This window comes from Bos javanicus, chromosome 7, assembly GCF_032452875.1.
Source record: "Bos javanicus breed banteng chromosome 7, ARS-OSU_banteng_1.0, whole genome shotgun sequence".
Taxonomy (NCBI): domain Eukaryota; kingdom Metazoa; phylum Chordata; class Mammalia; order Artiodactyla; family Bovidae; genus Bos; species Bos javanicus.
In genome coordinates, this window is record NC_083874.1 from 79,824,590 (window position 1) to 79,845,651 (window position 21,062).

Sequence of the window (21,062 nt, forward strand, 5' to 3'; positions counted from 1 at the left end):
CAGGTGGCTCAGTGGTAAAGAATCCTCCTGCCAATGCAGGAGATGCAGAAGATGCAGGTTCGATCCCTGGGTTGGGAAGATCCCCTAGAGGAGGAAATGGCAACCCAGTCCAGTATTCTTGCCTGGGAAATCCCATGGACAGAGGAGCCTGGCCGGCTACAGTCCATAGGGTTGCAAAGAGTCGGACATGACTGAGTGACTGAGCAGACACACAGGCAGAGTAGAGTTAAGTTGTATAAGATCATCAAAGTCAGTGTAAAAGCCATACGTAGAAGTCCTCTGCCTCTCCATCTCAGGCACTGCCAAAATTGGCTAGTTATAGACACCCCAATTGGTCCAAATTTTTTAAAAAGCAGCAACACTCTGGAAGGACACCCCCTCAAATTTCCATACTCCATTTGACCTTCACCATAGCCCCAGTGGGAAAGCATGGTTGCCCATCTACCTGAGCTCCTCTGTAAGCATCTCGATTGGAATGAGTATGAGACCGTGGGGGAAGAATGGACTCCCAGTAGGAACTGACCCCATACCCTCAACTGGCTGCTCTTCTGCCAGAAACTTTGAAAAGCCTCCTTGAATTGGGCTCCCTAGGAAGTCCAGAATTAATTATCCTTTTCCTAAGATAGGCACAAACGTGCAATGCCCTGTTCTTCTGAGGATGGCACCAGCTCCTCTAAGGCCAGTAACAAAGTAACAGCATCTAATTAAAAATCTGCATGAGTTTTTCCCTTTCTGCTCTTATTTGTTTTGCCTGTATAGATAGTCTCTTAAGACTTAATAGCCAAAAATAAATAATAAATAAAATGAATAATGAAGGAAGGCAAGGACTCCAGGTAGCCTACTCTCCCAGACTCATCATCTAGGCTGGAATTTTAGAAAGCCCTTGACTTCTGGTTCAGTTATGGGTCTTAACAGCCACCTGAGGAGAAGCTGGAATTAAGATGATATCGATGCATAAACTGTTCCTTAAAATAGCTTTCTAGTTCTTTTCTTACTTAAATCAGCAAAGAACCCAAGTGGTGGTGTTTTAATTAGTAATTTACCAGCTAATGTCTACAGGACAGATGTATCCAACACCTTCATCGCCCTCATCTTTGCCTCACCTTTTCCAGCTCCTCTCTTCCCATCATTCCAAACTACAGATGCAAAATGACTAGGAAAAAAAAATGACCTGTGCTCATTTAGACCTGTGGCACCAAAACCTAAGACAGAGAGACATCTGCCACCTGTATCCTAGGGACAGTGATGCTAATAACCCGTGTGGGAATAGCACGGGGACCCATTCTGTTGCAACCTCCACACTAGACACCCTAGAGAGGGACAAAAATGTAGGACTTGAGCCAAAAGGGACATGAGTGATACTCTGATTCAACTTCTTCATTACCCCCGGTAAGGAATCTAGGACCCACTGTGGCCAAAAGTCTTCCTTAACGTCCCCGGCTGAGTTCAAGTTGAGTTTAGAGTTTCCTAAGTCTTAGTTCTGAGCCAAGTTTACAGATCTTACCCATAGGAGAGCTGAACGCACAGCAGAGAAAGAGATCCAGGTCTCTGAGGCTTCATGCTCTTCTGATACATCACCTCCACACTGAGGTACTTCTCTCCCAGTGTGACTTAGGGTCCTGGCAGCTTCTGGGGCACACCTGTGACCTCACTATTGGTTGGTGGTAGTTTAGTTGCTTAGTCGTGTCCAGCTCTTGTAACTCTATGGACTGTAGCCCACCAACTCCTCTGACCATGGGATTTCCCAGGCAAGAATATTGGACTGGGTTGCCATTCCCTTTTCTGGGGCATCTTCCCTGCCCAGGGATCGAACCCACATCTCCTGCATTGCAGGTGGATTCTTTACCACTGAGCCACCAGGGAAACCCCCAGATCTCACTGTTACCCAATATTTGAAAACTACATCTCCTTCCTTTATAATTTAGATTCTGAACATGATCATCAGCAAGATATCACAGGTTGTCACACAAAATACCAATTTTGTTCGTATCCACACTGAGAAACAGTAGAGAAGATCTGAGGTTGAGGGCTTGAGATGGCTGCGGGGAGCTGCCCATCACAAAGTTCGGAAGACTCAAGGTTACCCCAGTCTTCATAGGCTAGTACCTTGGAGTCACTGAGGGAGCATAGATTAGAAAAGGACATTGTCTCATGGAAGTGTTTCTCAATCCCACTTGAGAATAGAGTAAACCCACAGGGGAAGTAAAGAAGACCAGTGCCCACAAAACACAAACACAAAAGCAGGATCAGAGTGGGATTTTTCACACTGGCTAAATGAAGCAGTGGTATTTTAGCATGATGGGAAGTGATGAATTCTCTGATAGCGTGAAGAGCTTAAGCCCAAGCTGAAATAGCTCAGAGCCATGATATGTTAGAACACTAACTTACTAGATTAGATTCTTTCCAGTTCACTAAAGTATTGGGTTGGGCCAAAAATTGGTTCAGGTGTTTCCATATCATCTCATGGAAAAACCCAGCGACCTTTTTGGCCAACCCAGTAGACACCAGAGGCGGTTGGAGTCTCGCTGGGATGTTTGTCATCTCCCTGACCCAGGAGGCCAGTGCGTGGCGCCATCTCACTCCTCTTTGTGCTTCTCCTCCTGAAGCAACAACCCGGCACACAAGTACTACCTGGCGGTGGACCCCGTGTCCGGCTCGCTCTTCGTGTCTGACACCAACAGTCGGCGGATCTACCGAGTCAAGTCTCTGAGTGGAGCCAAAGACCTGGCCGGGAACTCGGAAGTCGTGGCGGGGACAGGCGAGCAGTGCTTGCCCTTTGACGAAGCCCGCTGCGGGGACGGAGGCAAGGCTGTGGATGCCACCCTGATGAGCCCGCGAGGTAAAGGCCCAGCAACAAAGCCCCACCCCAGGGAGAGCTCCCCGCACACCCGGCTCCCTTCATGCTCGAAGTGAACTCAGCCCCAGCAGTCCCAAACCCAGCTTCTCCTAGAATCATTTAACTCTGATAGATGGCTTTGGTGGGTGGGTGAGTGTTGTTTAAGAAGAAGTATTTCTTTATCTGAAGTAAACTTCATCTCCCACATAGGCTACAAATGGAAAGTGCAGTCGCTTGCCCCTAGAGATTGCTGACTGCTGCCAGTCATAGAGAGTCAGAAGGAAATGTCTGCTGTGTGAGCCCGAAGGCCAGCTGTGTGGGCTGGAGACAGAACAGAGCCCAGTGCGGGGAGCCTTCAACCACTCCCAGCTGTTCCTGTTAGATAGCAGTGTATATAAAGTCCAAACAGTACCTGACATTTTGCAAATGCCCCATAATGGTAGCAATTAAGAATCAGTATAAGTTCCAAGGGACTGGGATTGGCAAGGAGGGGTTCTTGGCTCTGAGGGATCTCTATTTGAAAAGGACTAAAGATGCTGAAGGTTAAGGACCATCACTGAAAGGTCCGATCCTTGTTAGCATTTTTAGCTAAGCTGAAAGCACACAGCAGTGAAGATTAAAGACGGGGAGCCTTGGGCTTGGGCACTGAGGTGAAAATGCAGAAGAAATAAAGCTGCTGTCTGCCTCTTACCAAGGGAGTGCTAGAACCAGCATTCCCCCAGAATAGCAATGTGCCGACTGGAGTCACGGCTTAACTGGGAATACTTCCTGGAGGATATATTTTGAATTAGGAGTTTGTGACTGCACGAGTCACTGTTTCTCAACCTTAGTGTGGCAATCAGTTGTGAAGGGTATTCCAGTAATTTACTACCAATAATTTTTCAAGCAGTGAACTTGGGAAATAGCTCTTTTCTAAAAAAGAGCAGATGCAAAATGATCTCCCCATTCATTCATTCGCAGCCTTGGTTCATTTGCAGCCCAAGGTTCTTTCTTCACTTGCATTGTGAAATAGCCAATACCCCAGGAATTAGCCAGATCGTAGCACAGCGCTCGGGAGAAAGGGTGTCACCTTAAACGACTCTTGAGTGTGCTGTCCAGTCAGGTTCCTCATCCAAGAAAATAATGCCTAGCAGGGCATCCCCACTACCACCACCGCCCCAGCAGCTCTGTCCCTTGCCAAGAGACACACTCCTGCTGTTTGTCCCACTCAGGTATTGCAGTTGACAAGAATGGGCTCATGTACTTTGTCGACGCCACCATGATCCGAAAGGTCGACCAGAATGGAATCATCTCCACCTTGCTGGGCTCCAACGACCTCACCGCTGTCCGGCCCCTGAGCTGTGACTCCAGCATGGATGTGGCCCAGGTGGGATTCTCTCTCTCCTCTCATTTCCCATCACTGTGCCACACCTGATTCTGAGTCTGAACTTCTCACCTGGGTTCTCTTTGTGTTAGAAGTAGAGTGGGAGGAGATACAGATCCCAGGTTTGTCTGCAGAAGGTTTGAAATGAACTGGACAGCAAGATGGAATGGGACATGTGAGACAGGCATGAGAGAGAAATAGGAGAAAGGGAGAGGGGAATTCTGCTCAGAAGCGTGGAGCTGGTGACATGCTCCAGCCGTGGCAGATTATAGGGTAGGCGTTACTGTGTAATTACCTCTCTTCTCCATCATTATCGTGGGTTTGAGAACATACCATACGGTACTACATGTCAATCAGAACTTCCCTGTTAATCTGAAGCAATTGCACCCTCACTACATAAACCTTTACTTTGTGAAGTTGTAACTGAGCAGATCCCTCTGTGATATTCCCCCAAGTGATAGTCTTTTAGTCTGGGCTCTTACATTAGCAGAGAACAGAGGTTCACTCAAATGTACAACAGGAGTAAAAGGACTGTATACTTAAAACAACTTTATTGAAGTATAGTTGATTTACAGAAATGGGACTTGAATATAAGGGCCCTCAACCTGAGTCTGTGCTTACTCTTCCAAAAGGGTCTTTTCCAAAACCCTCAGTCAACCTAATTACTTCCAGCTCAAATTCCTCAACTAACTGACAACTGATTCCTAAGGTTTCCATTTCCGATTCTGCAGAGAAGGGAAGTGTTTACGCAGTTTACTTTTTCAGGCAAACAGGCAGGTTGTAGTTCACTGGCCAGCCTGTGCGTTGGCTGCCCTTGGGGCAGGGACCCATTCTAGACTACATGGTTCCTTGCTGTGCATTAGATCAAGGTGCCTCCTCTAAGTGAACATAGCCTCCTCAGGCCCATGGCTTGGTGAGCAGAGCCTGGACTACATTACAGTAGCCCTTGAGCTCTGAACTACCTGTCCAACTATGTGTGGTGAATCCAACCCTGGCCCAATCATCTGGGGCTGCAAAGAGCATTGTGGGTAGAACTGGTGACCTACTCTAGCCCCAGCAGGTGATGCCACAGAAGATCTCTGTTCCACAGTCTCTTCTCCATCATGCCCAGCATGGACAGTGAGCAAGTGGTCCCATGATGGGCACTTCTACACTGTGTTAGGGGAAAAAAAAAAAAAGTATTTTTCCCCCGGTTGCATAAAATCAATAGAAGTGCCCTGCGCAGGTAAACACTGAGCATGTTAGAGGCTGTCCTTGAATTTGGTGCTGTATCATCCGTAGGTTCGCCTGGAGTGGCCAACAGACCTTGCTGTCAACCCCATGGACAACTCCCTGTATGTTCTGGAGAACAACGTCATCCTTCGCATCACCGAGAACCATCAAGTCAGCATCATCGCGGGACGCCCCATGCACTGCCAGGTTCCTGGCATTGACTACTCGCTTAGCAAACTAGCCATTCACTCTGCCCTGGAGTCAGCCAGCGCCATTGCCATCTCTCACACTGGGGTCCTCTACATCACCGAGACGGATGAGAAGAAGATTAACCGACTACGCCAGGTAACAACCAATGGGGAGATCTGCCTGTTAGCAGGCGCAGCCTCTGACTGTGACTGCAAAAACGATGTCAATTGCAACTGCTACTCAGGAGACGATGCCTACGCGACTGACGCCATCTTGAATTCCCCATCATCCTTAGCTGTAGCTCCTGACGGTACCATCTACATCGCGGACCTTGGGAATATTCGGATCAGGGCAGTCAGCAAGAACAAGCCCGTTCTGAATGCTTTTAACCAGTATGAGGCTGCCTCCCCTGGGGAACAGGAGTTGTACGTCTTCAACGCCGAGGGTATCCACCAGTACACCGTGAGCCTGGTGACGGGGGAGTACTTGTACAACTTCACGTACAGTGCTGACAATGATGTCACTGAGCTGATTGACAACAACGGAAATTCCCTGAAGATCCGTCGGGACAGCAGTGGCACGCCCCGCCATCTGCTCATGCCCGACAACCAGATCATCACCCTCACAGTGGGCACCAACGGAGGTCTCAAAGTCGTGTCCACGCAGAACTTGGAGCTTGGCCTCATGACCTATGATGGGAACACTGGCCTCCTAGCCACCAAGAGTGATGAAACAGGATGGACAACATTCTATGAGTAAGTCGACTTTTAAAGTAGTTCCTCAGAGCACTTTCCCTACTACCCTCGCTGGCATCAGGATCAACCGTTGGTGTGGCTTTTAGAATCATTTAGTCATGTTGTCTTCCTGACTTTAATGCTTCGGGGTAGTCCTGTCCCCTCTGCCTGACTCGTAAGTGATTTGCATTATTGGGTGTCTGATATCGAACATCCTCCCTACAAGAGTTGGGAATTCCTGTTGTCTGCTTGCCGTTCCAGTTTCAGGATATTGGACACGCACAGCGCCTGAGAGATCAAGTGTTGATTAACTCTGCTGATTATTCATGTTTGCCGTGGGTGCGGAAATTAGAAACTAAAAGGCATGGTCCTGGTGGGGCTCCTGTAATTTGCCGATAGGTCCAGCAACACACTTGATTGCACAGACAGGTAGATAAACTCTGAATTTCCTCTTTAGCAGAAGCAGATCAATACAGATAAAGTGCTAGGTATATTAAAAGATGTGAGAGCTGGTCATATTTCCCCTAACAATTATCTCATACTTGATAGTCCTGCTGTTTGTTTTACCAAAAAGCTGTTTTCCCTCACTCCTGCAGGCAGTTCTTGGTCACCTGCCTGCTGCTCCAGGTATTAACCAGTGGGATGCCAGTGGGAGGAGGTTGCTAAGGCATGATTGCTAAGGTTGCTCCTTGGCTGGCTGAGACAGGGATGGCATGGGTAAGGATCTGGCTGTCCTTGATGGTGAAGGATCTGGTTAACCACTGTGTAATTTGGAGTCATTGCTTTCTGTCTGTGTGATGCTGCTAGCTGAGAATTTAGTATGTTGGCCAGGTGTTGTCACGGAAGGAAAGGACAGGAGAAAGAACAGAAGACTTCGTTGATGATCAGTCTTAAATTCAGGCATGTTCACTTTCTGTTTGCATTCCAAAGGCTTTAAGAGAATGTAAAGGAAGCTTCTGCCATCTGCTGGAAGTAGGTTGCATTGCCATCTTCCTTTGGGTAAAGCTGTCTTTCTCAGACTTCCGAAGCAGCCTGACATCCTTCAGGGCACTGGGACTGGACCACACTTTACCAGGTGACTCTGTCCCTGGAGGTGCCATCTGAGTGTCATCTTTGGCTCTCACACAAAGTTAAGCTAAAGCTGCACTGTAATCCAAATGCCTCTTAGATTCTCAACTTCTCTTCTCACTTGCACCTGAAGATCCAACACATTTCAGAGAGAATTGGTGTCACTCTCAGGAGGCCAGTCTGAAGTGGGCCAGGTATAAGAGGCTGGAGTGACAGAGTTCAGGCTGAGGTGCATCCTGAAGACAGGAACTCTTAAGTAGAAGAGTAGTTTCCAGAAGGGGCGCCGAACTAAATGAAAACATGGTCACTTTTTTTCCCCCTCATGATTGTTCAGAAGTTACACGGAAGAGAGAATTTTTTTCTCTCTTGATATGAAGAGTTGCTTTTCTTCCATAAAGTTGGTAAAAGATCATACATTCTCCATTGTAGGAGTTCAATGCATATGGTTTTCTTAGCCTCCTAAAAAAGATGGTAGCTTCTGTTTAGTGGTATTTTTTTTTCACACATTGTCAGCAAATTGGTTGTTTAATAGTCAGACACAAATTCGACTTCCTGTTGAGATGGTCACCTTAGTGAAAACTTTAGAGAAAGGAGTCAACAAAGTCATGAACAAAACCCCACAGATGCCTGGATTCAGTTTAAAGAGTCAGAATTAAAGCATGTAGTTTTCCCATCTGATCTCTACATAATATTTCACTTTGAAAACTTTGTAAAACATTTATTTACTTGGCTACCCTGGGTCTCAGTTGCAGCACTCAGGATCTCTTAGGTGCGGCACATGGGATCTAGTTTCTGGACTGGGGGTCTAATCCAGGCCCCCTGAATTGGAAGCATGGAGTCTTAGCCACTGGACCAATACTCCACTTTGAATTCATCCTGCTCTCTCCTCACCCCCTGTACTCCTGCCACTCTCTCTCCTGCCAGGGCAGAGCCTGCCTTACCAGACCTGGGGCCCAGAGGACCGGCCCTCCAGAAGGGGGGAGTCTTCCCGGGTGGTGCTAGCGGTCAAGAATGCGCCTGCCAATGCAAGAAACATAAGAGACACAGCTTGGATCCCTGGGTCAGGAAGATCCGCTGGAGGAAGAAATGGGAACCCACTCCAGTATTCTTGCCTGGGAAATCCCATGGACAGAAGAGCCTGGTGGGCTGCCGTCCATGGGGTCACAAAAAGTCAGCCATGACTGAAGCAACTTAGCCTATATATATATATAAAGTATTTATAAAAATTTTAATAAAATATATTTATATAGTATATAAAATACATTTATTACATAATATAAAATAATACTTTAGTACTTTAATATTTAATTTTAAATACTTTTAGCATTACTAAATATAAACTAAAATAAAGTAATATAAAGGGCTATTCTAGTCCTGATCAACTCCTCCCAACAAAGCAACAGAGGAAGGACTGAATATCAGCTCTGAGGGAGGGAGGGACGTTACATTCCAGGGAGCAGGGTTCAAGAGTTACTTTCTAGAATCAGCCAGCATTGCCACTCGAGGAGCCTGGAGTGGGTCCCTTTAAGGGGCTACCTTTATCCCCGCTCCCCTTTGAGTTGGGAAGTGCCCCGTGGAGAGCTGGGCAGGGATGAAGCCAACATGGGAATGCCCTCTGGACTGCTGTTGTGTCTGCTAAGTTCTCAGAATGGGCGCGAGCGGTCTGTTATCGCTGAAGGGCACAGGGCTACTGAAAAGGACAACCAGCTCTACACGTGCTCTCTCTCTCTCTCCTCCTTACCGCTTGTCACCATATGACATACTCTGTATTGTGAGCTTTATTTTGACCCTCTGCATCTAGTTTACACACATCACGAGGTCAAGGATTTTCATTCATTTTGTTCCTAGATGGGTCCCCGGATCCTTGAACAGTGTCTGGCACCTACGAGGAACTCAGTGAGTAGGTGCTGAATGAAGGAGTCAGATGCAGCCTCTAGCCCCACCTGAGACAAGGAAGGCAGAGCTGGTTCCACTGGGTGGCCATGAGGCCCCATTACTGGAACTCACAACTCCTTGCCAGTGTCTCCAGGCTTCTTTGCAGAGAGACCTGAATCTTAGACATTTACTCCAGGGGTACCAAAAGCTGAATCTTCTTTGAAAGTTAAAGAAAACCTGCTTTTCTCCTGGTGGTCACTGAGATTCTGGTCTCAGCCTTAATTCTCTGTTCCCCAAAAGTAGAAGCTCCGGTTCCTATTATTTCTCTCACAGCAAAGCACAGCAATCTACACACTGTAGGTGTCCAGGTAATATAGTGGATTGGAATTAAATCATTGCCTGGGACTCGTGGAATACACTGCTCACACTGTCCCTACTTGGCAGCAAGAGTTGGAACACTGTCTGAGTTCTCCACTAAGCACCCCACATCAAACCACTTAGAACTGTTCTTTATTTTCTTATTTATTGAGGTAAAATTAATGTGTAACATTGTATTAGTTTCAGGGATACAACATAATGATTCTGTATATGTTGTGAAATGACCACAATACATTTAATTAACATGTCACCATATAGTTACAAGAACCTCTTATGATAAGAACTTTCAGGTTCTACTCTCTTAGCAATAGCAACTTTCAAATATGTAATACGGTATTATTAATTACAGTTACCATGCTATATATTACTTCCCCATGACTTATTTTACAACCGAAAATCTGTACCTTTTGTAAGTTTATTTTATTGAAGTATAGTTGATTTACTGGAGATGGAAATGGCAACCCACTCCAGTATTCTTGCCTAGAGAATCCTGTGGACAGAGGAGCCTGGTGGGCTGCTGCCCACGGGGTCGCACAGAGTCGGACACGACTGAAGCACCTTAGCATGCATGCACGCGTAGTTGGTTTACAATGTTTCATTAATTTCTGCTGTATAGCAAAGTGATTCAGTTAATTCTTTTTCATATTCTTTTCCATTATGCTTCATTATAGGATACTGAATATAGTTCCCTGTGCTATACAATAGGACCTTGTAATTTATCCCTAACAGTTTGCATGTGCTAATCCCAAACTCCCAATCCATCCCTCCCCAAGCCCGCCTTTCTCTTGGGAACCACGAGTGTATTCTCTCTGTATGTAAGTCTGATTCTGTTTCATGGATAAGTCCATTTGTGTCGTATTTTAGATTTCACACATGAGTGGTGCTGTGTGGCATTTGTCTCTGTCCCTCTGGCTTACTTCACTTAGTATGGTAATCTCTAGGTCCGCTGATGTTGCTGCAGATGGCGTTGGTTCGTTCTTTTCCTGGCTGGCTGAGTAGTATTCCATTGTGTGTGTGTACCACGTCTTTCTCGCTCCTCTGTCGATGGATATTGAGGCTGTCTCCATGTCTCGGTTGTTGTAAACAGTGCTGCTGGGAACACTGGGGTGCATGCTGTCCAGGTATATCCCCAGGAGTGGGATTGTAGATCATACGGCGACTCTCCTTTTAGTTTTTTGAGGAACTTCCGTACTGCTTTCCATAGTGGCTGCACCAACTTATATTCCCACAACAGTGCAGGAGCTTTCCCTTTTCTCTGCATCCTCCCCAGTGTTTATTTGTGGACTTTTTGCTGGTGGTTCTTCTGACCCAAACTCCCATTGTAGTTTTTGATTTGTATGTCTCTAGCAATCAGCGAAGTTGAGCATCTGTTTATGTGCCTCTTGGCCATCTGTATGTCTTCTTTGAAGAGATGTCTTTTTAGGTCCTCTGCCCATTTTTTGATTGAGTTGTTTGCTTTTTTGTTACTGAGTTGTGTGAGCTGTTTGTATATTTTGCTAATTAAGCCCTTCTTGGTCACATTGTTTGCAAATATTTCTCCCAGTCTGTAGGTCTGTTGTTTTGTTTATGGTTCCCTTTGCTGTGCAAAAACCTGTGAGTGTGATTAGGTCCCGTTTGTTTATTTTTTATTTCTATTGCCTTGGGAGACTGGAAATTATGTACCTTTTGACCCCCCTCATCTACCCCTCACTTCTAGCGACCACCAATCAGTTCTCTGTGTCTATAGGTTTGGTTTTTTGTGGGGTTTTGTTTTTGTTTTTGAGACCTACATATAGGGGATTTGTCTCTCTGTCTGAATTATTTCACTTAACATCATGCCCTCAAAGTCCACGTGTGTTGTCACAAATGGCATGATTTCATTCTTTTTATGGCTGAATAATGTTCTGTTTATAGCATAGCTTTTTTTTTTGATTCATCTTGGAGATGGACCCCTTAATCCATATCTTGACTGTGGTACATAATGCTGCAGTGAATATGAGTGCATAAATATTTTCAAATTAGCGTGTTTGTGCTCCTCAGATTCCACCCAGAAGTGGAGCCGTTGGATCACAGGATAATTCTACTCTGTGAAAAATCCCCATACTGTTTTCTATAGTGATTGCACCAATTTACATTCTCAACCACCATGTAGGAGGTTCCCTTTCCTCCAGATCACCACCAACATGGTTTGTGTTGTTTTTTCATAAGAGCCATTCTAACTATTGTGAGGCAATATTTCAGTATGGTTTTGATTTGCAGTTCCCTAATGATTAACGATGCTGAGCATCTTCTCATGTACCTGATGGCCCATCTGTATATCCTCTCATTTGTTAGTCAAATTGTTCATGTTTTTGGCTATTGGGTTGTATAAATTCTTTCTATATTTGGATATTTTCTCTTGTCAGATTTGCAAATATTCTCTCTCACTCAGTACATTGCTGTATTTTGTGGATGGTTTGCCTTGCTGTGCAAAAGCTCTTTGGTTTGAAATAATCCCACTTGTTGGTTTGTGCTTTTATGACCTTTGCTTTTGTGTCAAGTGCAAAAAAAAAAAAAACCACCACAACACTAATGTCATGGAGCTTAGCGCCTCTATTTACTTCTAGGACTTGTGGTTTCAGGTCTTATATTCACGTTTTCATTCCATTTGAGTCAGTTTCGTGAGTGGCAGAGGACAGTGTTTCATTCCTTCTCAGGTGACTGTCCAGCTTTCCCAACACCACTCGCTGAAGAGACTGTTCTTCCCCCACTGTATGTTCTCAGCTCCTCTGTCATAAACTGGCCATGTATGTGTGGGTTTTGATTTGCAGTTCCCTAGTGATTTCTTGCCTGGAGAATCCCAGGGACGGGGAGCCTGGTGGGCTGCCGTCTATGGGGTCGCACAGAGGCGGACACAACTGAAGCGACTTAGCAGCAGCAGTGATTTCTCAAGATCACTTTGGCTATTTGGGGATCGTGGTTCTGTACAAATTTTAGGGTATTTGTTCTATTGCTATGAAGAATACTGTTAGAATTTTGACAGAGATTGCACTGAGACAGTAACTTGCTTTGGACAGCATGGATAATTTATCAATATTATTTATTCCAATCCATAAGCATATACTATCTTTTCATTTATTTGTATATTCTTTGATTTCTTACATCAGTGTCATAACTTTCAATGTACAGGTTTTTTACCTCCTTGGTTAAATATATTCCTAGGTATTTTCTTCTTCTTTGGTATACCTATAAATGGTTTTTAAAAGTTTCTTTCTGGTACTTAGTTTATAGAAGCACAGTGGATTTTATATATTTGTATCCTTCAACTTTACTGAACTTATTTCTGACAGTTTTTTTGGGTGAAGTTTTTAGGGTTTTATATACATAGAATGTTATTTACAAATAATACCTTTTTTCCTTGGCTAATTGCTCTGGATAAGACTTCCAATATTATGTTGAATAAAGTGGCATTCTTTGTCTTGTTCCTGATCTTAGAGTAAAAATGGTCAGATTTTACCACTGTGTCTGAGGTTAGCTATGGTCTGTCTTTTCATCTTGAGACATGTTCCCTCTATATCCACTTCGTTGAGGGTTTTCTTGTCAATGTTTTTCTGCATCTATTGAGATGATAATCTGGTATTTCACATGGAATGATTTGCTGATGTGAACCATCTTTGCAGTCCCTAGAATAACTCCCACTTGATCATGGTGTCTGAGCCTCTTACTGTACTGTTGAATTATTTGATTTGCTAATATTTTGTTGAGGATGCTTGCATTTATGTTTAGAGACACTGAATTGTAATTTTGTTTTCTGGCAGTGTCCATGTATATGGCTTTGGTATCAGGGTAATGCCAGCCTTATAAAATGACTTTGGGAGTATTCCTTCCTGTTTATTTTTTGGAAGAGTTTGAAAAGGACTGGTATTAATTCTTCTTTGCATATTCAGTAGAACTCACCAGGAAGCCAGCCAGGTGATCCTGGACTTCTGTTTGGTGGGAGGCTTTGATTCATGAGTCAGTCTCCTTACTCCTCATTGGTCTATTCAGATTTTCCTGTTCATTCATTAGTCCTTTACTTTGTGGAGCCCAAATTAAAGAGCATAAAGGAGCTGTTCTCACTAACTTGGGAAAGCATAATTAGTATGTTGTTAGGTAAATGGGTGGGTAGTAGAAAGCATCACCATTTCCCAGGGCAGGTGGGCGTGCTGCACCACCCGGCCACCCCTCCTTCCCCCTCTCTCCTTTTCTAGCCCCATGAGTCTATCCATTGTGGGGTTCTGAGTTTTGAGGAAGTCTTCAGCCCCAGGAACTGCTTCTCATCAGTGTATCTCTTCTCCAGCTATGACCACGAGGGCCGCCTCACCAACGTGACACGCCCCACGGGGGTGGTGACCAGCCTACACCGGGAAATGGAGAAGTCCATCACTATCGACATTGAGAACTCCAACCGTGATGACGATGTCACCGTCATTACCAACCTGTCTTCGGTGGAGGCCTCCTACACAGTGGTACAAGGTAAGTCCCTCACTCATCACCATCCTACCCACACCCTCACCCTTGACGCAGCCAAGGCCAGAGGCAGGTGTGAGTTACCAAGCCTGGGAGGACTTCCTAGCACCCCTCAGCTTGCAGTTTTAGCCCATAGCAAACTAACTCTATAAGACATCCACATTATAGAAAAGGATTTAATCAGATGCAGGAGAATGTCCTTTTCCATTCCCACTTCTCTGTCACCAGCACTCCCTACTCACCCAACAAACACAGCTACCTCCTCAAAGGTGGTTTTAGTCTCATTCTGTCTACTAAACATTTGTGTGATGAGTCCGTTGTCCTCAAGTCACAGAGCCCTTTAGCAGTCTCTTGCCCAGACCGTAAAGGTCTCTGACCAGCTCATAGTTTCTCTTGCTGTTCAACATGACGCACACTCCAGGACAAGCACGGGGCCTGGCAAGAAAAGGAATTGTGCAGATTAATTTTTCTTTTAATTAAGATAGACTGTCGGTGGGCTAGCCCGTTGTCAGAGGATAAAAGTGTCCCATGGCAGATAAATGGTGACATTTCTGGACTATTATCCCATGACAGAGCCTGTTTCTATGACTCTATTTCTTCTCTGCCAGATGATTAATGATGTAGATTTTTGTCTTTCTGCGTGATGGCTGCAGTCGCAGGAGTGACAGGTCCCCACTTGCTTGCTACCCCCAAAAGTTAGCATCTCGGAGGCCAGCCCAGCTGGACTCTGCCCAAATAATCAGGAAGCAACTTATCCATAAGAAGAGTCTCAGAGTCACATTTCCTACCTGGAACTTTTTGATAAGGGAAAAGGTCAGAAGTCTGATGGACGAGTGTAGATTCCATTTGGGCAGATAAACACACATTATCAGCACCCACTGGCTCAGTCTCTCTCTCGCCATTTGAGGCTCCTCAGATTTGTCTCTTGTGGAGGTGGCATCATGGTAGAGTCAGCAGCAAGGAGATGAGGGGCAGGAAGGCTGCTGCTGCTTGAAGAAGCTTAGACTTGATTTGCAGTGGATCTGACCCATGGTAAACCATCAGCCTCAGGTTAGATGGTAGGGGAAAGGAAACAAAATTAAATCTGTTTTCATTTATTTTTTTTCCATTTCAGCTAAAATATATATGTTAAAGATCAGGGATTTGATTGACATGAATTGTGTAGGCAAGATACATCTTTAAATGTACTATTAATAGTCTTCAGTGAGTAGAAGAAAAATATCACAGCATAATTATTTCTAGAATGCCACATATTAATAATGTTTTTCTTTCCACGGATCAGTAGCATCTCTGCTACTCACCTTAACATTGCACGTGTGCTAATTGAAGGCAGCCTTAGACTGACAGCTGCAAAGTACCATGGAAACCTACAAAAACAGGGGTTCCGTTCTCTCATGACTAGCAGCATGGATAATTTATTTCCCTCTCCCTGCCCCCACTTCCATTTCTCCAGATCAAGTGCGGAACAGCTACCAGCTCTGCAACAACGGGACCCTGCGGGTGATGTACGCCAATGGGATGGGCGTGAGCTTCCACAGTGAGCCCCACGTGCTTGCGGGCACCATCACCCCCACCATCGGGCGCTGCAATATCTCCCTGCCCATGGAGAATGGCCTCAACTCCATTGAGTGGCGCCTAAGAAAGGAACAGATTAAAGGCAAAGTTACCATCTTTGGCAGGAAGCTCCGGGTAAGTCGTCCCACCCAACTTGTCCCCACAAAGTGGCAGGGTACACCCCCTTTCCTCAGGAGCTGAGGCCCTCTCCCAGCCTCCATGGCTCCTTTCTTCCCTGGAAGAAACACGTGAGTCACATCCCTTGGGGACTTAGGTCTCAGGGAGAATGTTCTGCATTTCCTAGGATGGAAAAGGTGGGGATTTACCTTCAGCTGAAAGTAGAGATTCCCTTTGGCGTTCTTTTCACACTTGCCATTTTCTCTGTCACCTTTCACTGTTCGGCCAACTTAACAAATGAGCTGGTGCCTATGCCCTACTGTGTGCTTTGCTAAATAAGTTTTATAACACACTCTCTAGGCGCAAGGGCGCAAGGAGTTGACAGTCTGGTAGAACAGATGAACTCAGGATAATCCAGTGGGTTGAGCGAGAAGCTGGAGGAGCATCCAGGGCTTGGTGGGATCACAGAGGAGGAGCTCTCATCCACCCTGCAGGCATCAGGGAAGGCTTCCTAAGAGGAAGTAACAAGCAAGCTGCAGCAAGAAGTTTTAACCAACTCTAGCTTCCGCAGACTAGGTAACTCACCACAGTTACAGCTTTTAAAACCAATATATAACATTCATGGAGGACTTTTATGATGCAAACACGACATTAAATGCTTTGCTTACATTATCTTACTTTCCAATGGAGGTAGGTATTATTTCCATTTTTCAGATGAGAAAACATGGGCTCTGGGGAGCTAAGTAACCAATTCCAGGGTACAATGGTTTGAAAATGCCAAGGATAGAACTCAGCCCCAGTTCTCTCTCTCTGTCTCACGTGCTAGGATTCTTAGCCAATAGGCTTCACAACTCCTGATTCCATCAACAGTCATCCAGATAGCCTGGGTCATTTACATGGCGTGAAGAGGGACGGGTTCTTACCTTCATGCTCACTGGGAACATCTTTGGGATCTCAGTCTTTGTCAAATTCAACACCTATTTATTGAACACCTAACGAGGAGCCAGGCACTGTGGACATACTGGAGCTATACCGCACAAGATCCCTGCCCTCTTACAGCTTACAGCCAGCAGGTGAGGCAGCAGACAGCAAGCCAGCTAACAGATAAAACATCATTGTAGATCGAGATACTCACAAGGAAGATGGTAAACAATGTGATGCTGCAGGGCTTCACAAATGCTTTGGAATGCCTGAGCTCAGAAGGCTCACCCACAAAAAAACCTGGGTCATAACTGCTACTGTGTTATTGGCTTGAAATCCAGCCAGCCCAGGTGACTCCCTGCAGAACAGGCCACTCCATGTTAAGATTCTACCTTTGTTTAGTTGGAGTTTAATTCTCCACATTAGGTTATCAGCAGTCGCCCATGTTTTTCTTCCTCTGCTGGTATCTGTAGAGTTGCAAGCTGCAGTATCTTCCTAAAGACAAAAATGAAATGAGATTAGTAACTAAATCCTTAATGACTGGATTTCAGGGCTGTATAATTGATTTTTGATACACTGCACTGTAGAAGTTGATTAGGAGTAGTAATCATGCCTTTTCTCTGATAAGTCAGTGATGCATTTTGACTGAGTTTTTGAAATAAAGATAAATGCAGCCCTCAAATAAAATGGCCATAATCCCAACTCCGAATATTAAAAGTCTCGTAATAATGGTACTCGTGGTAATTAGCAGAAGTTAGGCACGCAAGTCTTATAACTGAATTTCTGCCAGGGTTAGATTTGCTGGCATCATGTTTATGCAAATCGAAACACAGCTTTATCTATCAACACCTCAACATTTAATTGTCTGGTGTTAGTTCCTGTAACAATAATCACATATCCATTTAGCTCTCTTAAATGAAAATCACTATGAGATTATAACAGGTTGAGTGGACTGAAAATGTAATTTGAAAATGAGGGAGAAAGCCTGGAATTTATTTGCATCTCATTTATTTTAATTCAATTCATAAATTGTTTAGTGAATGAAATAAAAGCAACTCCTGGAAATTGCTGGGGAGCCGTTGGGAGAAGGTAGAGGAGGAAGGTGGAGTGGCAAGTGCGAGTCACGTGATGTTGTGAGCTGTCAACGAGGCCAGGATGTCAAGAAGGGGGAACGCCACTGTATCAGTCGGGGGAGGATGAGCTATGATCGGTTAACAAATGGGCACAGATAAGCCCTGAAAGTGGGGGCTTAATGAACATGGCTAGATGTGGCAGGCATCACTGCCATTCCCCCTGGTGAGAACACAGTGGGGTGACTTCAACTTAACTGCAAGGAAGCCTAGGAAATGGTGTCTTTATACAAGCCTAAGAAGACAATGAAAGGAGATTTGGTGACCACATAGCAGGGTCCCTGCCCTCCAGCTCAGGGCTGAGAGATGCTTCACAGAAGAGTTGGAATCAGTTCTACAGAGCAGGAGGAATTAGCCGGGCAAAGATTATCAGCAAGGGGTGATCAAAGCGTCGCTTGTGAAAAGGCAAAGAGGTTTCTGCCCCCACCCCCCCTCAAAAAAAGGAATGGCATTTCAGAAAACTCACTCAGTGTGGCTGGAGAGAAAGGTCTGTGTTATACTGTGAGACAGGGTGAGTTGGGAAGGGAATGAAGGGCATATTTTGCTAGGGTCGGGGTGCTGCTGCTCCAGGGTTTGGTTGGCAGAGTGACGTGTTGGGATTTGTCGTGTTAGAAAGACCTCTCAGGCTTCCTTGGGTACAGAGGAAGATAAATCAGATGGGGGCAGGATAGGAGGAGGGGGTAATTCGAACAAGAAACAAAATCCCTAGCAGAGAAGACAGAGGGAGACCTGAGCGCTACTTAGCACACACAGTTAATGGGATTTGGCAGCTAGCAGGGTGGCTATATGAGGCTCACCTTTAAGGGGCCGTTTGCGTGATCAGGTAGACTGGGAAGCCAAGGAGTCCTCCAGACTTCAAGGACTAGCCTGCCAGGCTCTGTTGTGGGACAGAGGCTGGGACCTGAACCCTGAGACAGAGATGTGCGATTCCGGCAGCCCCAGCCCTGCCTCTTGGAGAGGGAAGAAACTGAATGAACTGTCACGTGCTACCACCGAACCAGCACCATTCCATCGTTGCTCCCCACCCCCGTGGATCTGTTTGCATTGATGCAAACAGCCTGACCTTTCCCAGGGGCTGGCCCACTCCTGAGAGTCTGGCCAGTTGAGCAGTGAGGGCCAAAGGCTCTGAGCATCCCTGGAGTTCAGAACCCCCAGAATGGTCCCCAGTGAAAGTCTAACCCACCTAGGTACCTGCTTCTTCCAGCTTTCCAGCCAAGGGCATCTCTCAGGGGAGGGATGCACCAGCAGCCCTTACCTAAAGGTTGAAGTTACAATGGTGGCTGGATGGACCATGGCCATTCCCTTCCACCAAAAGCTTTATGGCTTTTTTACTTGGGCCAAATCTCGAGCAGTTGTCGCTGCCTAGACTCACAGTGGAGAAGACTTTTCCTTCTGCCTCCCAAGGATTGCTCCAGGAATCTCTTTTGAAAACTTCCTCCTGCCTCCAGCCCTCACCACCCATCACTCTTCCCTGTTTCCTCTGACCTTCTCACAAAGCTATTACATCAGGGTACCTTGTAAGCTCTGTGGGCATGAGGACCATCTCACGGCTATATCCCTGATGACATGTGATGGGCATGTAGGCAGTGGGTGATGAAGATATGATGACCACGCCCCCTTAAAAGGCTCCTCCGTGGAATGTGCATAGTCCATAAATGCGTCTGTCAGGAATCTTTCCACTGCAAGAAATAGGACGTGTACTCAAATGAGCTGTTAAAAAGGGCATGCGTTGTGCGTGGCCTTGCTTCTCCCCACCAGTGACTTCACCAGCTCAAACGATATCATCACGTTGACATCTTTCTCCCGGACCCCTTCCATCTCTTATCAGTGTTTCCCTTGATACTTAGGCTCATTTACCCCTACCTTCAACTGGTGATCTCTTCACACTGGGGAGGTCAGGCAGGCTTGGCTAAAGATGACTCCAGGCTGCTATTAGCTCAGCTAAGTGACCCAGAGGGACGAGAAAGGGATCTGTTACAGAATTAAAAACCAAAATCCCTTTGAAGCCCTCTGAAGGGCCTGCCACAGCTGGAATGGCAGTCACAGCCCTGGGCCAGTCCCACTGCTCCGGGAGGGGGCGGGGGGTCTGTACACGGCTGGGTCACGTGTACCACATGACGGATGGCTCAGGAAAAACTTCTAGATGGGGAAACCTCAAAGAAAGGGGGCGCTGCTCCCAAAGAAGGAAGACATGGTTACATCACACTCACACACCCCCTGTCTAGTCTTCCTCGTCCATCCTTCCAAAGCCTAATCATAAAACACACTTCTGGTCCCGAGGACTTGTTCATGCTTTAATGCCTCTCCCCTCCAGCAAGACTTCTTTCTATACTTTTGGAAGAGAGAACTGAAACCAACTCCTCCTGTTAAGATTTAAAACTTCTGCTCTTTGCTAAGACAGGCTTACTGCATGATTCTCTCTGATAAGGAAGGCATATAACCACCCTCTAGGATATCTCCTCCTGATTATGATTTACACAGAGATTGCAAAAGCACGAAACAGCTACATGTGTAGGTAGCAGAACAAAAGGAAAATTGCTGCCAAGATAATCTTCCATCATGATATTGGTATTAGTGTTATTAGTATTCCCAGAAGGAGTGGGAGTTAGTAATTTTGTTTTGGTTTCTGTATAATTAGTATGACATTGCAATTACACGTTGGCTTGTGTTACTTTTACTTTTGTGGCAAATGACAGTGACACGGGAACAAGGTGGGAGGCAGATGTGCATGTGTGCCTGTGAACACACACACGTGAACTCAGTTCCGCGTGGGTCCCACTCTGGTAGGTCTGCTCACCTACAGTGTCATCACAAAAGCCTGTGCTTTATCCGCCCTTCCTGCCCCAGTGCATTCACTTTGCACCAACCCATGTTTTCTCCCCCCACCACCCCAAGCACCTATTATGTTCCTGGCACTGTATTAGGCACTGAGGATATATTAGTGAACAGACAAGACACTCAGTTCTGAGCAGAGCTTGTACAGACAGAACTTGCTACAAACATTACATTAGCTTAAATAATATATAATTAGAAGGATAAGCCTCTGCAAATATATTCAATAATATATCCCCAAACAAGCATTACTTTTGGATTGCCTGCTATTTTGATTGGTGTGATAGAAAAGTAAAAATACCCTCATGGAGCTTATACTGTAGCAAGGGGAAAACAGACAGTAATCAAATTAACTACAAATAATGTAAAGAAATGGTGATGGATGC

At 45.6% G+C, this 21,062-nt stretch overlaps 1 protein-coding gene and 1 long non-coding RNA gene across 4 annotated transcripts in view; one reads left to right on the top strand and one right to left on the bottom strand.

Moving 5' to 3' along the window:
• Positions 1 to 21,062, top strand: part of LOC133251611 (teneurin-2) — a 764,810-nt gene that overhangs the window by 695,273 nt on the left and 48,475 nt on the right. For all 3 annotated transcript variants that reach the window (XM_061424270.1, XM_061424271.1, XM_061424273.1), the window contains 5 exons: positions 2,607 to 2,839; positions 4,048 to 4,202; positions 5,481 to 6,355; positions 13,953 to 14,128; positions 15,576 to 15,811. In XM_061424270.1, coding sequence (XP_061280254.1) covers positions 2,607 to 2,839; positions 4,048 to 4,202; positions 5,481 to 6,355; positions 13,953 to 14,128; positions 15,576 to 15,811 — 1,675 coding nt within the window. The remainder of the gene's footprint in view (positions 1 to 2,606; positions 2,840 to 4,047; positions 4,203 to 5,480; positions 6,356 to 13,952; positions 14,129 to 15,575; positions 15,812 to 21,062) is intronic.
• Positions 18,968 to 21,062, bottom strand: part of LOC133251615 (uncharacterized) — a 56,683-nt gene continuing 54,588 nt past the window's right edge. The window contains exon 3 of the long non-coding RNA XR_009737707.1: positions 18,968 to 19,523. This is a non-coding gene — a long non-coding RNA (uncharacterized LOC133251615). The remainder of the gene's footprint in view (positions 19,524 to 21,062) is intronic.